This window comes from Giraffa tippelskirchi, chromosome 8 (assembly GCF_054371585.1).
Source record: "Giraffa tippelskirchi isolate mGirTip1 chromosome 8, T2T-mGirTip1v1.2.pri, whole genome shotgun sequence".
NCBI classification, from domain to species: Eukaryota; Metazoa; Chordata; class Mammalia; order Artiodactyla; family Giraffidae; genus Giraffa; species Giraffa tippelskirchi.
Genome location: NC_137282.1, coordinates 20,637,435 through 20,652,929, shown reverse-complemented (window position 1 = coordinate 20,652,929; position 15,495 = coordinate 20,637,435). Strand labels below are relative to the sequence as shown.

General features: G+C 44.2%; 1 protein-coding gene across 3 annotated transcripts in view; it reads left to right on the top strand.

The window, feature by feature from the left end:
- DLC1 (DLC1 Rho GTPase activating protein) overlaps window positions 1-13,361 on the top strand; it is a 512,426-nt gene extending 499,065 nt beyond the window's left edge. For 2 of the 3 annotated variants that reach the window (XM_081520934.1, XM_081520942.1), the window contains 2 exons: window positions 3,779-3,992; window positions 12,928-13,361. In XM_081520934.1, the coding sequence (XP_081377060.1) occupies window positions 3,779-3,905 (127 nt within the window). In that variant the 3' untranslated portion in view covers window positions 3,906-3,992; window positions 12,928-13,361. Of the gene's footprint in view, window positions 1-1,550; window positions 1,813-3,778; window positions 3,993-12,927 lie in introns of those variants that run through there. The other variant, XM_081520939.1, reaches the window with a different exon arrangement.
- Window positions 13,362-15,495: the final 2,134 nt, after the last annotated feature.

The following is a 15,495-nucleotide window of genomic DNA, read 5'->3' as shown; positions in this document are numbered from 1 at the left end:
CAATATATATACAAATATATACAACAATATAATATATACAATTATTTTAAGTAGTAAGTTAAGATTTTTAGTTGGAGTTTCAATATCAAACTCCCCCAAAATTAATAGAATGAATATACAGAGAACTAGAAGGATATAGTAGACCTGAAAAGCACAGTGAACCAATTCAACATAAGATTTATACAATTTTCACACAAGAATACATACAAATTCTGTTCAAGTTCGCATGGACAAACCCATAGACAAACATTCATGGGTCTTTTTGCCACTTCTGTCTACTTTTCACATACTCAATCCTCATACACACGCCCTGAAGCATAGGTATTATCCTTCTAAGGCACAGGTTAAAGTGTTCAGAGCCTGAAGGAGGAGTGGAAATTCCAGCTCACTTGATCCTACCCCAGCCCATCTTGCATCTGCTGATCTTCCTTTAATCCAGAGACAAATTTCTCATAGCAAGATCCAATTCACTCAGGTCATCTCAGCACCAGAATCAGAAGGAACACAGAGAAAAGGGAAGTCCGTAGCAAAATCACGTTAAGTCAAAGTTCCCAAGAAATTATTCTGTCACCCAATTACTGAGAGGCTTAAGGAAAAATTAAGTAGGCTAAAGTTAAATATAAGGCAAAAGTTTTGCTTCAGGTTAATGGTTTAGAGAATTTGTAGTTCTGTTTGCAAACTGAATATGTGATTTGCGGTGTACCAAGACTCCAGTGATGCCTCCCGTGAGACAGAAGACCCGCTCCTCCCCATCTGTACCTGCAGAAAAATCTGACGTGTCATCTGATTGCAACCAACCTGACCTGGGTGGGTCTTGCATTGCTTCATGGATACAAGGGAAATAGGTCTTTACAGTCCCCTTAATCTGCAGCCCAAGCTCAGAAACCCAGTCCTGTGATTTTCTGCAGTCCGTCACGGTGCCCTTTCCACCAGCCAAGAATACTGTGAAGTGCCACTGACATGTGTGAAGGTGCTTTGAAAAGCAAGAGCACATTGAAAGGTAAAGGATCCTTCATGAAAGCAAAGTGGGATTTAGCCCACATGTTTTCCCTCACCTGCCTGTTGAAGCATACATACATGATTCTAAAGCAGAAAGCCTAAACAATGAGATCATGGCATGCATGTCATCTTGGTATTCCATCAGGATGAAATTTGCCTAAGGAATTTAAATTCCAGTTGCCTAAGGAATGTAAATTACAAAAAGCCTCAAAGAGCCTGTGGCAGGGAAAACTCAGGTAGGTCTGTGCAGTTGCAGTGAAATTGGACCCATTCTCCAGGGAATGATCAGTTCTTTGCAGGCTGGGGGTTTGCTAAATCATGTCGGTGGCTGTAGCCAAAGTAATTACCCTCGCTGTGTATACACAGTTCCCATTAGAGCAGCCAGTTTGCCTGTCTGGACCCAAAGCTGTGTTGACACCTATAGTATAAACACCTCTTTGGAGAGATTTTTCATCTCATTAGACTTTTTAAAAAAACGTGAGTTGAGGGCTAGAAATGTTATTCCTCATAGGGGATTTTCATTTCTTTCTTTCTTTCTCTTTTCTATCAAGATACAAAGCACCGTGGAAAGCAAAAACCTTACTCTTTTTATGACTCGACATCAGCCACGATTGGGTGATGCTGTTCCCAAAAAAACAGTGACTTGTTCCTGTAAAAATTGTCTGATTTCTGAGGAAATTGTTGCAAAAAACTTCGTAGGTTACAGGTACTTGACAAATACAAGTGAGTTTGGCTCAAGTCTGAGAGGACTTGCTGCTGAGGTACCCTTTTATTAATGTGCAAGGTACTGAAATACATGCTTTACTGAAGTACTATTACAGTTAAATCTCAGAGCAGTCCTTTGAAGGAGACCTTACTAGCCTCATTTTATAAATGTAAAAGCTTAAAGACATTGGGACGCTTAAAGAAATAAAGCAGCTATATAATATATGCAAAGGGACTCAAGAAATTCTACAACAACACGGTACAACATAGCATTCTGCCACTGGTACGCGTGACTGTTGTTGAAATGTGGCTAATGTGACTGAGGATCTGATATGAATGTTTCATTTTACTTAATTTTTATTAACTTAAATAGTTCTAGGTAGCTAGTGGCTACTGAACTGGACAGTGTAATTTTTATTCCAAAAATCTGAGAATAATTCCAAGCAATCCAATTCTTCTCTCTCTACCACCTATAATAATCCTCTAAGAAGGAACAAAAGAAAGAAGGAAGGAAGGAGAAAGAAAAATAAAGAGGAGGAAGGCAGGAAAAATAAATCTAGTCAGTATCTGTAGAAATCCACATTTCAGGTCAGATAGTACCCACTAACTATTCTACCAGTCACAAGGCTAAAACTGTGTGTCCCTTGTCCTGTGGCCAGCTCCTGCATTTCTCACGCTTGAGTTGGATGACCTCTTTTCTTTGCTGGTGGAGTATTTTTACACAACCAAACCAGAGATAAGCTGGAGCTGATCTGAAAGAATGCTTTGTCATTCAGAATGTTCTCCCAGGCTTGTCGCAGGCCCAGGCATCCTGGCAGATGCTGCTGTCGAGGAACCACAGTGGTCCCTTCACAGTCAACATCTGTCCCTTCATTTCCCTTGTCACTGGTGTCTAGGCCTTCCTGCGTGCTGCTGAGAGTAGCCCCTTGGCAGCAGCTGTCAGAGCCCAGGGTGTCCTTCAGTAATAGTTCTTTTCTTTTTTTTAATTTCACTGTACAGCAAAGTGAATCAGTCGTACATATACATAATCCCCTCTCTTTAGGATTTCCTTCTCATTGAGGCCACCACAGATCATTGAGTAGAGTTCCCTGTGAAGGAAATGGCAACCCACTCCAGTACTCTTGCCTGGAAAATTCCATGGACAGAGGAGACTTGTAGGCTACAGTCCATGGGGTCTCAAAGAGTCAGACACGACTGAGCAACTTCACTTCACTTCATACAGTAGGTTTTCTATTTTAATTAGTTAAATAGTAGTATTGATAGTGTATATATGTCACTCCCAATCTCTCAATTCATCTCACCACCCCCACACCCTTAGCCTCTTGGCATCCATTCATTTGTTCTTTACATCTGTGTCTCTATTTCTGCTTTGCAAACAGGTTCACCTGTACCATTTTTTCTAGATAGTGATAGGAGTTCTTGATCCAGGTTTGATATGTGTGAGGCGTCAGAACTTAAAAGTTGGTGGTAACAACTCTAAGATAAAGATACATCTTCAACAGTGGGTCCTAGCTTTTTGCTTCCAAGGACTCTTCACTACACTGCTTACTGCTTTCCACTCTTTTTCAGAGTTGTCAAAGATTTAAGGTATTAAACAGCACAGTTTACACAGGGAAGCCTGGTGTGCTGCAGTCCGTGGGGTCACAGAGTCAGACATGATTTAGCAACTGAACAACAATGTTTTCTTTGAATTTTCAACAAGATACATATTATTTAAAACTGCTAATGAGGTCTAGAAGGGTTTTAGAACTATGTGTGAAATATGTTTTATTGGTACATGGTTTGAGAGTTTCCTTAATGAAAAATAGGTTAGGAAGGCTGTTAAGCTGAACACTGTCCAAGGCCACTGACTCCTCCCAGTCACTGGTCTGTAGTTGAGTGATGGTTCCTAGCCCTGCTCAGATAACTCATCAAGGAAACGGGGGATTTAACGTCAAGTTCCAGAGAAACCAGTTTTCTTGACTTCCCGGGCTGATAGGATGTATTTTTTTCAATAGCAAAGATAAGTCGAGCTCTATTTTGTTGCAGTATTTTTAAATGTAAAAATATGAATAGACCATTAATATCATTCCAGGAAAGCAGGAAATGAAGAGGTCACACAGACTGTAAAGATTATTAAAGCAAGAAGAGATGTGAAGTCCCTGGGGCCGTGCAAAATGTTGCAATATCTCAAAAGAGCTAGAGAATATTTCACCCCATGACCAAGAATTCTGAAAATGGGATATGTTTTCCTGCCACCATCCGGAAAGGAAAGAAGATAAATTTCCAGAAGCCAAGCAACCTGACTGGTAAGGCAGGATAAGGATGTAGATGTTTGTTCTTAACCAACCTAATGCCGTAAACACTCTTGGTTAGATTAATCTTCACCACGTTGCCACCCGTGGGCAGGTCCGGCTGGCTGACCCTAAGAGGTCCAACAGGATCCTCCAGGAACTCCCCCTTTTCAGCGACTCCAGGAGATAGGTCAGCCTGACATCAAAGGGACCAGTGGCCATTTAAATTTCAGGATCGCATTTTTGCCGACTTTTTTTTTCCCCCATTTCATAACAAAGCAGACCTAACCGTTAAGAAAGCAGTTTCTAAGACTGATAACTTAATTTCTTGGCTTTGGCCTACTTTCCAATTTTCTCTGATCCTAAACCCATTCTATGCCAAGAAAAGTAACAATCAAGATAAAAATCAGGAAATATAGGGGCCATGCCTCTCAACAAAACCCTCAAGTGAGCAAGCAAAAGAAAGAAACAGAATAGAGAGAAGACAAGCAAGAGAATCTAATCGTTAAAATATACTCACTAAAATTCTTAACTCTCCATCACCCCTTCTGCACCTACCTCTGTGTTTGGAGACACAAAGAGGCAGATGCTTTTTCTCATGTTGCCTAATGAAATGCCATTTCTTACTTCAGTTTTCACACTAAACTCCTTGACCTCCTCCTCTTCACATCCTCTTGACATTTGAATTCCCCTCACTCTGGCCCCTGTTCCTTCACACTGATATTTCCTCTCTCCTGTGACTTTTCTCTCCTCATGCCTTCCCACCAGCTTTATTTCCAGGCCCTCCCCTGGCTTCCCAGGTGGCCTGGAAGACTCCCTCTGTCTCTTCCTTCATCTCTTTCCATCTCTCACATCTCCATATGCTTCCTCTTCCTGCCCCACATCCCTCCAAACAAACAAACAAGCAAAACAAAACAAAACAAAACAAAAACACCATAAAAACAAAAAATCATTCAAGTGGTTTCTTAGGCTTCAATTTGCAAAGCAGGAAGGTCACTTTGTATTGCTCTTGCTTCTATTAATTTACAGGTATTCAGCCTATCTCTGCTAGATGGGCTGAGAAATTCTTTATCCCATTGCCCTCACTGGGCAAGGACAGCAATATGAGGGAATGCTACGGGATGTGGTAAGGCACCGGGGAGAGAATTAACGGTCCTTCACTAAGCTGGACAGCTAAAGGCACAGCAGGGGAGTCGGAGAAAGCGGATTGGGGCAACGTTTTCTTCAGTTCAGGGGCACACGCATAGGTTTGAGGACAAAGGGAATTTGCCCATGGAGATGGAGGGATGCAGACAGCCTCAGAGTCCCTCTGTTACAGGGACAGAATGGGCTCACAAGATGAAGGGTGACTTTAAGAAAAAAAGGAAGGTGCTTTCCTCTGGGACAGCAAGGAAGGACAGACTGAGAAAGGATCCTGGTCAACCAGAGCCTGGGGCTGTGGGGTCAGAGCATGTTGAATTGGATGAGACTTTCAAGATAACTAAATCCCACCATCTGATCTTCCAGAAGTGGAAGCAGTAACCCTGTAAGAGTCTATGACTGCCTTTAGGCTTCAAACTGCAGCAACAAATGGGCCAGAAGTCACATTAGGGTGACAGCAGTCACCTGGAGGGGCTGAAGTTCTCCTCTCCGATAAAACAGCACATGAATGCTTTGATGACAGCCGTTTCCCTCTGAGTTTACCTCCATCAGGTGCTCCAGTGTGACTCTCATTCACACTTCTGGTTCTTCTAGGGCTGAGACCCATGTCACTGTCAGCCAGGAGTGTTGTGTCTACTTTCTCTGTCGATATTCCCTAAAGCTGTGGGTGGCCATTGGGTTACATGAATTATTGTGCACTTAAGCGTGTAGGTCTGCACAATCCTAGTGTTTCCATCTATTATCTTACTTAATCCTCACTGCACACCTATAAGGTTGGGAGGCATGGTTATGTCATTTTACAGATGAGAAAATCAAAGCACGGCTAGGTTAAACTGTCTGGGTCCCCATCAGATAAATCACATAAAGCATTGAGAACACAGCTCAGAATGTGGTGTGCCCTCAGAGTCAATTAGCTATTATTATTTTTAATATTATCCTAGAGGTCGTTTGGGGCTTCACAGGTGGCTCAGTGGTAAAGAATTTTCCTGTCAGTGCAGAAGATGCAAGAGACTCGGGTTCGATCCCTGGGTCAGGAAGGTACCCTGGAGAAGGCAATAGCAACCCACTCCAGTATTCTTGCCTGGAAAATCCCACAGACAGAGGCGCATGGTGGGCTACGGTCCATGGGAGTCACAAAGAGTCGGACATGACTTATCAACTAAACAACAACAAAAACAACAGACATCATTTTGTGCAACAGGTGGGAGCACAGACTCTGGGCAGATTTTCACAGTTAAACCATCATTGGCACTAAGCATATACTCTCAGAGAAATTGTTACTTAACCTCAGTTTTCATATCTGCAAAATAGACATAATAATAGCAAAGAAACTATTATACAAAGAGTGATTAATAGAACCTTGCCCAATGCACAATAAGTACTAGGTATCATTACTTCTAGATATCTGTTTCTTATTCTTTCCTGGTTTAAACTTGTGCCTAAAATACACTATCCATATTCATCAAATTAATATTAATTAAGATGAATACTGTCCAAGCTCGGGTAGCCAGACTCCATAAGCAAAGTGGTGAAGACCTGACAGTTTCTTTTCTTCATGAAGTCTCTAGAATTCAGCAGCATTAGCCCTCCATTTTTACTTGGTTATTCATTCAACAAACATTTGTTGAATACCTACTAGATATCAACAAGGGAAAGCCACAGAAGTATAAGGCATCCCTCTTGACTTGGAGGTGATTCTAGTCTTTTCAAGGACGCAGACAGAGAATTCATTTCAATAAAATGTGTTGGAGTGGTGACTCCACCCCGTCGCTCTGAGGAGGAGATGACATTTGAGCTGGGTGTTGAAGGATGAAGGCGAGGGAGAGGGCAGAAATGCATTCCAGGCAGGGGCGATGATGGGCAGCTTGGAGGAGCCTGGCTTGGGGAGGATGTTGGGAGGGCTTTGCACATGGGAAACATCTTCCCTGGTGGCTCAGTTGGTAAAGAATCTGCCTGCAATGCAGGAGAGCCGGGTTTGATCCCTGGGTTGGGAGGATCCTCTGGAGAAGGAAATGGCAACCCACTCCAGTACTCCCTTGCCTGGAGAACTACATGAACAGAGGAGCTGGGCAGGTTACTGTCCATGGGATCGCAAAGAGTCGGACACAACTGTGTGACTAACTTTCACTTTCACTTGCACGTGGGAGGAGGTGTTCTAGAGGGAAGATGTGGCAGGAGAAAGATCTGGGAGAAGCAGGAGCTGGGACGTGGACAAGGGCCTTGCATACTTTTCTCAAAAATCTGAATGTCACCTTACAGGCAGTGGGAAGCTTGCAAAACTTTAAAGGCAGGAAGCAATAGAATCATATCTGACTTTTTAAAAGAAGAGTTTGCAAGTGGTGTAGAGGGTGGATCCAGTAAGAAGGCTGGAGGCCGGGAAGGCAGTACTGAGTTCCTCACAAGAGTCCCCCCACCCCGAGATTATGGGTGCCAGGACCCAGAGGGTGCCCCGGGGACGAGAGAAGAGGAGGCACTGGGAACACAGTTGGTTAGGAGGTAGACAACAGGGCTTGGTGACAGTCTGGATGGAATGAGAGATTGGGGATGAGGATTAAACCCCACCCCAGAGCCTGGGTGGAGGGGCGGCTGCCATCTGAGATAAGCAATTCAGGAGCAGAAACAGATCTGCTGGGATGATGCTGGAAGGTACAGTGAGTTCAGCTGTGAGAGCACTGAGGCTTTCGAAGGAGTCTCAGCAGAGCTGTCCCACGGGTGGTAGACATGATCTATGTTAGGAGTTCCCGAGAGAAGCCTGGTGTGATGCATGGATGGAAGAGTAGATGGTAGCTGAAATCATGGACTGTCCTGGCCCGGGGAAGAATAGAGAAGCCACTTGTGCTGTGCAAGCCACAGGGCCTGGAGGTCATGTTATAAAAGATCCCAGGACCCTGGGATGGGGAGAGAAGGGCGGCTGGATAATTACCAGGAATCTAAGGGGTTTTCTCCCTAACTAGATGTTTTAGGTTCACGAATGCCCTAGGTTAAAGATGATGAATTTTGTTTCTGCATCCCTTCCATACAGGCCTGGAGGCCTCATGGAGAAGTGCAATGGAAAAAAGGCGTCAACTGAGAAACTCAATTAAATAGAATAAATGTGCACATCAATTTTTAAAAAAGACAGAAATTGCCCTAGAGTCCCTGTTTCACAAAGTTAGTGTTTCCCAGAGAAAAGAACTGGTTGCTACTTCATTATCTTTAAAAAAAAAAAAAAGGCAAGAAAAGTATAATTCAAATCATGCCTTAGCACAATAAGCCTGTACAAGCTAATTAAAACACTTGGTTGATTTTATAAGAAACCACATCGTCCCCTGTGTAGTGTCATTTGCTATCCTGTGATAAGCAGCAGTTTCACCTGGCAGTTATGTGCCATTAAATTGATTATAAGTAATAATAGTTATTTATCATTTAGGACCTCCCAGGTGGCGCTAGTGGTAAAGAATCCACCTGCCAACACAGGAGGTGTAAAAGACGCGAGTTCGATCCCTGGGTCGGAAAGATCCCCTGGAGGAGGAAATGGTAACCCACTCCAGTATTCTTGTCTGGAGAATCCCATGGTCAGGGGAGCCTGGAGGACTATGGTCCATGGGGTCACAAAGAGTAGGACATGACTGAGCGTCTGAACACACAGAGCGCTTATGTCACTTAAGTTATTAAATTATAATGAGAAAAATAGGTTTACTTAATCAACACACTTTAATTGATAGACATCAGTTTTCAAAATATGAAGCTTCTGAGGATTAAAAATAAAACAGTACCCTGGCTGGCAAAGGGCCTAGGAACCCACAGCAAATGCTTGGCCCTTAGTCGCTGTCCTAGTTAGTGAGTTGGGAGCCACCTGCAGGGCCACAGGCATCTCCAGAGGTGACCAAAGGGTCCCACCTGCTCACATTTCCAAACACTCTGAGACAGAGATGAATGGAAAATTTTAAATCCTCCCCAGCGAACTCTAAGCCATCCTTCCAGAGACTAAGAAGCCCACCAAGGTGGGTGAAGTCTCCCTCTGGGTTCTCTTTTCCCAGATTCTTCTGTCACTGTCTGGGTTTGTGTTTTGGTTTTGGTCTGGCTCTGCTACCAGACAGCAACCTCTTAGGGGCAAACATTACTTTACTCCTGCCTCTATTCCCAACACGTAACATAGTGCCTGGCATATTTCCAGAACTCCAAAAATGTGTGTGGAGCAGAACACAGACCATTTGTTTTACAACAATGTGTGCACACGTGCGTGCCAAGTTGCTTCAGTCATGTCCAACTCTTTGTGACCCCATGGACTGTAGCCCACCAGACTCCTCTATCCATGGGATTTTCCAGCAAGAATACTGGAGTGGGTTACCATGCCCTCCTCCAGGGGATCTTCCCAACCCAAGGGATGGAACCTGCGGCTCCCGCATTGCAGGCGGATTCTTTACACAGAGCTACCGGGGAAGCCTGTACAATGATACTTGCCTTTGAAGACAGAGGATGTAGAAGGGGTATTTTCCACTAGGAAAGCTCTCATGGCTAATTGGGATGGTGGTCAGAACGGCTTCAACATTCCTCAAAATACCCAGAAGTAAGAGAGAACTTGAAAATGTCCCTAGAAGATCTGCATTCCTAGAATAATCCAAGACTGTACACGAAGACCTCTATGATACATACAGGAGCGACAGTGAGTTTATACAAATAAACAGGGTTATCTGGACAAGGTCAGAAACCAAATGCACAATTTTAAAGTTGCCTTTTACTCAAGCTGGTGATTTTGTTCAACGTCCACTGCTGGCAATGGATGTCTTCGTGAATTCTTGTGTTTAAAGGATTTTTGTGTTTAAAAACAAATTGTTTTTGCATTACCACAAGTATTTAATGAGAAGCATTTTGCACTCTGAAAAAAAAAAGTCTCCGATCTCAGGAAAATGCTGGAGAGGAGGCCACCTGTCTGGGTCTGCCAGATGCAGGAATCTCTTCCTCCAGGCCATGCCCGCAGCCACCGGATGGTGGTTATCTTTTTCTCATTATCAGTTTGGACTCTGTGAGAAGATGGATATAAATAAGCTTTTATCCTCAGAGTTAGGACTAGTGGAGCCTAGAGGAAATTTTAATTAGGGCAAAAATTTCTTTCTGGAAAATGGCAAGAGTAAGGTTCAGCTCTGAATGCGTCCTATGAGCATTTCTCCCCGATTGTAATGAAGATCTCAGTCGTCTGCAGCGTTACCAGAGCTGTGTGTAACTGCACTCCTTGTCTGCACTGAGAGTTACCCTGGCCATTTTCAGGGGGGCTCTGTTACACGTACTTCCTGGTAGGTGCGCTGTAACGTAGCCGACTTCACCAGTCATTTAACCCCTCGCTTATATAAGTGGCTCTCTTTTTAAAAAACAAAAACAAGCAATAGAGTCTTCAGGTATCTATTTCACTCAGCACAAACAGCTCACAAACAGCAATCTAGGCTTACAAAAGCATTTGGGGAAATGCTACCTTTACAATCTTTGAACTGCCAGACATCTGTCCCTAATGAATAAGAAGCATACTGTATGTAATTTAACTGCCACCCTCTCTTTTCTATTCTACATTTCTCTTTCCACATAAAGGGTCTCTCCTCACATCCCCTTATCTTTGCCTAAAGCCTCCCCTCTGGAAGAGGCATGAAGAGAATGAATGTGGTTGCAACAACAGGGAGAAAAAAATGTTTTAAATGTATATGAAGCTGAAGGGCTGAGGTTTTCGGTTCAGACTCCTGTTGCTACTTCCACATTCTGGTCCCCTTGAAGTACATCCGTATAAACCGCCGGGACCATGGGAGGAGGCTGCATCCTAGTTCAAAGATGAGGTGTCACACTGGGATTTTCCAACCTGATCCATAAGGGGAGTCCAGGATTCCACCAAGCCAGGAAGAGACCTCTGGACTCGACACATCCTTCAGATTAATTCTTTCCACAAAAGGGCTTATCATCTACTCATCTGACACTTCTTTTTCTTTTTAGCATTATCTTTAGCACCTACTTTTCTCAGGTATAAGATGCTGCTTGGAAACCTTCAGAGGCTCATGACGCATAGGGGTTGGGGAGGCGGAAGAGAGGAACAGATTTCAAGGTAGAGAGACCCAGATCTATGACTCATTGGATGATACTTCTCCATAAGATCAGATGCTAAAGTAGATGGTTAGTGCTTCCGGTGGCTAGGATGAACTCCGCCCCCCAGCCAGGATTTTCGGGCCCACACTGCAGTGCCTAACAATCACGTCAGTTTGTGTCCAAGCTGAGCTGCTGGCCTGAGGTGTGTGTGTTTGTGGGGTGGGGGATGGGGAAGGTCACACTGTTGTTATCCATCCTGTAATCCTGTAACCTACATCCTGTTCCTTAATCTTCCATCCATGACTACCCCTTTGATACCACTAAGTCCTGGTAGTTGGGAGAAACGACATGACTAGTGGGGAAATTCAGTGGGTTCAGATTTTTAGGACACTACTTCTTAAACTGAGTATCTGTCTCTGTGTCAAGAGACAGGAATAAGAAAATTGTCACCTAGATGAAGGGTCAGGGTATGCACGAAGGCACTTCAGGTATACTAGACTCTGGAGGGGCTTTGGGAGAGAAACACAAGCTTTCTGTCTGTACAATGTAAGCATTGCTGGAATTTTTTCAGGGGGTAGTGGACTTTGAAAATCTTCCAGGATCAGATCACCTTAAGCCCTCTCTGTAAAATAAAGCTGGGACTTGTTCACGGGCTAGGGTGGACCCCAAACCATTTCCTGAAAAAAATTCCTGGCTTGGCCTGCTAGTGGTTTCACCTTCCACAGTACGCAGCTATTTCTAAAGTCTATGGTTTGTTGTTGTTGTTCAGTCACTAGCTCACGTCCGACGCTTTGTGACCCCATGGACTGCCGCACGCCAGGCTTCCCTGTCCTTCACTATCTCCTGGAGTTTGCTCCGACTCATATCCATTGAGTCGATGATGTCCTGGACTGTCCCTCAATTAATGACACAAAATAGGGTCTCTCTAAGCCCATGAACAGATGCCTTTAAGTCTTATCCTTTGGCTAGTGAGAAAGAGTTCCCTGTGAAGGGTTGTTTCAAAATTATTCAGTCCATCACTCTTTTTGGTACTTTGATTTCTTTCTTGGGATACAGACAGACATCAGAAAAGTAAATACTTGACACTTAATCCTTAGGTTCCCCCAAAAAAACAAACCAAAAAACCCCACAGAGCTGTGTTTTCATCAGGGAAGCCCTTAGAGGAGAACAGGACACAGTTAGGCATTTGGTTTGGATCTGCTTGGGTTGTGGAGCTGAGGCCCCTCCATCTGCTGGGTCCACTAGGAGAGACCCCACGTTAGAAAAGGGTTCCCTGGTGACTCAGACAGTAAACAATCCACTTGCAATGCAGGAGACCTGGGTTTGATCCCTGGGTGGGGAAGATCCCATGGAGAAGGAAATAGCAACCCACTCCAGGATTTTGCCTGGAGAATTCTTTGGACAGAGGAGACTGGTGGGCTACAGTCCATGGGGTCACAAAGAGTCAGACACAAATGAGCGACTAACACACTGAACTCCTAAGGGCTGCAGAAAGACTTTCCTCAACTGAGTTTGCTCTCAGAACTGACCTTCTGTTCCCTGTCCTTGTCTTTTGAGATGGGAGTGTGCAGAGTTCAACTTGAAACTCAGCGGAACAAGTCCCTGTCCCTCCTGTCTGCCTGATGGTACTGCCTCACTCCTCAGACCTCTGCACCTTCCCTCTGTCTCCCTCCTCCCACTGTATCAGGGGCTCAGGTTGTAAACTGCCTCCACCCTTTCTGGATCTCAGAAAGTCCTAACAAGCAAACTGCTTAATCCGTTTCAGAGACTGATGATCCGAGTTAAAAAGTGGCCAGGCCCTGTGTATCAAGGCTCCTCTCCTCCCAGCAGCCTTGCATACTTCACTTCTCAGGATACTGACAAGGGACGTGTGTGCTAAGTTGTTTCAGTCGTGTCCGACTCTGTGCGACCCCATGGACTGTAGCCCGCCAGGCTCCTCTGTCCAAGGGATTCTCCAGGCAAGAATACTGAGGTGGATTGCCGTGTCTTCCTCCAGAGGATCTTCCTGACCCAGGATGCTCAGCCATGTCTCTTATGTCTGCCTGCAGTATCAGGCAGGTTTTTTACCACTAGCGCCACCTGGGAAGCCTGCTGACCAAGGCGGGGGCGGGGCAGGGGGGTGTTCCTATTTAAACTAGTAACTCTGAACAGCTTACCACTCTCAGCACAGACTCGTGCAAATATAAAAGTATAGATAAATGTTTGTTGAATCAAAAGCAGATCATGAAGGGAAGACACTGAAGCTTTGCCTCACAGTTTGAAAAGTCTCTCCACACAAATACTAGAGTGGGTAGCCTTTCTCTTCTCCAGGGGATCTTTCCAACCCAGGGATAGAACTGGGGTCTCCTGTGTAGCAGGCGGATTCTTTACCAACTGAGCTATCAGGGAAGCCCCCTAGATCAATATTTGCATGCATTTGCAGTCACTTATGGGTGTGTGACCCTGGAGAAGGAAATGGCAACCCACTCCAGTATTCTTGCCTGGAGAATCACATGGACAGAGGAGCCTGGTGGGCTGCAGTCCATGGCATCACAAGAGTCGGGCATGACTTAGTGACCAAACCACCACCATGGGTGTGTGAAGAGCAGCAAAACATACGATCACCTGACACCCATGTTCTCAGCAGTGAGGGCAAACAAGGAGAACTTCTGCCTTCATATTTCAGCTCACACACTGTACACAAGCATTCTTTTTGGAATCCATCTCGTGTCATGTTTATTTCATTTTGTGAGTGACTTTGCTGTTTAAAACAGTGCAGTGCTCTGCAGTGCTGTCTAGTGTTCCCACGCACAGGAAGACGGTGATGTGTTTTAAAAGAGGAAAATTCATGTGTTACATAAGTTTTGTCCAAGCATGAGTTACACGGCAGTTGGTCTTGAGTTCAGTCTTAGTGAGTGAGCAATATATATTAAAATAATGTTTCTGTATACAGAAATACAAAACATAAGGTTATGTATTGATCTGTTAACAAAAATGTGGCCAGAGGCTTGCAGGAACTTAACCATGTATCTCCCTTAGGGGCAGTGGCTCAGTATTGCTTATTTAGTATTCCTGGTGACTTGATAGAACATAAGGGCTGTTAACAAGAATAACAAGAATCCATTCCATTCAACTCTGCATTTGCAATGTGAAAGCAGCCACAGACAACATGCAAGCAATGAGCATGCTGCATTCCAATAAAATTTCACTTGTGGACAGGGAAACTTGAATTTCATATAATTTTTATAGGCCACAAAATACTCTTCTTCTGATTATTTCTCCCAAAACTATTAACAAAAAAAAAGTGTAAAAACCAGTTTTAACTGGCTAGATGTACAAAAACTGGTGACGGGCAGGAGCAGCCCATGGTCCATAGGCTGCTAACTCCTGTGTAGCCTTTTTTCCCACAAATCCCCCTGCTTTGGAGCCAGCTCATGGTAGGTTAGAGAGACCCACATCTCCTCCCCTGGGCAAGACTCTGCCATCCCAGGACCATCACTCTGATGGAGTCCAAGGACTCCTGGATTCCAAGAAGACAGTTCTGAAGCTAGACTTGAGATGGCTGGGTCTGAAAGCTGGTCCTATTACTTCTCAGCTGTTATACTGGAGGCAATTTCCCTGGGCCTCATATATACGGCAGCGAGGATCATGGTCATGTCTCCTAGGCCTGCAATGCAGGTTGAACTGCACCCACAGGGCTCTGGAGATGGGATTCCTTTATCACCTCCACCACGCCCATCCAGACCAGTTAGACATCTTGACCTTGAGGTTCCTTGGACATTCATCACCCAAGCCTCACAAAGGGAGCAAGAGGATGTGGACAAATCTCATTCCTTTCTACCCTGCTCACCATTTTCAGGGGTCTTGGAGACCGTGCCACACAACCAATAAAGGAGCAAGAAGGTATTAATATTTCCCTAAAATCTGCAGACCCCATTTCTACCGCTTCCCAACTCATCATTTTAGGTACCCCCCAGATTGCCCCAGCCATACTTAGGCTCAAGTGCTGGTGAGAAACCTCTCAAATGTCAGTGCTTACAGACGAGGGAAGAAAATAGAAAACTGTTTATTTTCTTGATTTAAAAGATAACATCGCTTTGCTCTTTCCTTTTGTGTAAGATCAGATGGGGAGCATTCTTTGAAAGTGACTCCAGAAGACTTTCTCAGATATACATGTATTTAGCAATTTATGTTTTGCACTCAAAATGGATCACTTTCAGTAATAATAATACCATGGTGATTACTATTATATAACAAACAATGTTTCATTTCCTTATCTGTAAAAATGAAGTAATGATTCAGATCCTAGCCTGACATTTAAAGTATTTGGCAAGCTGCACAGGAAGGTTGTTAT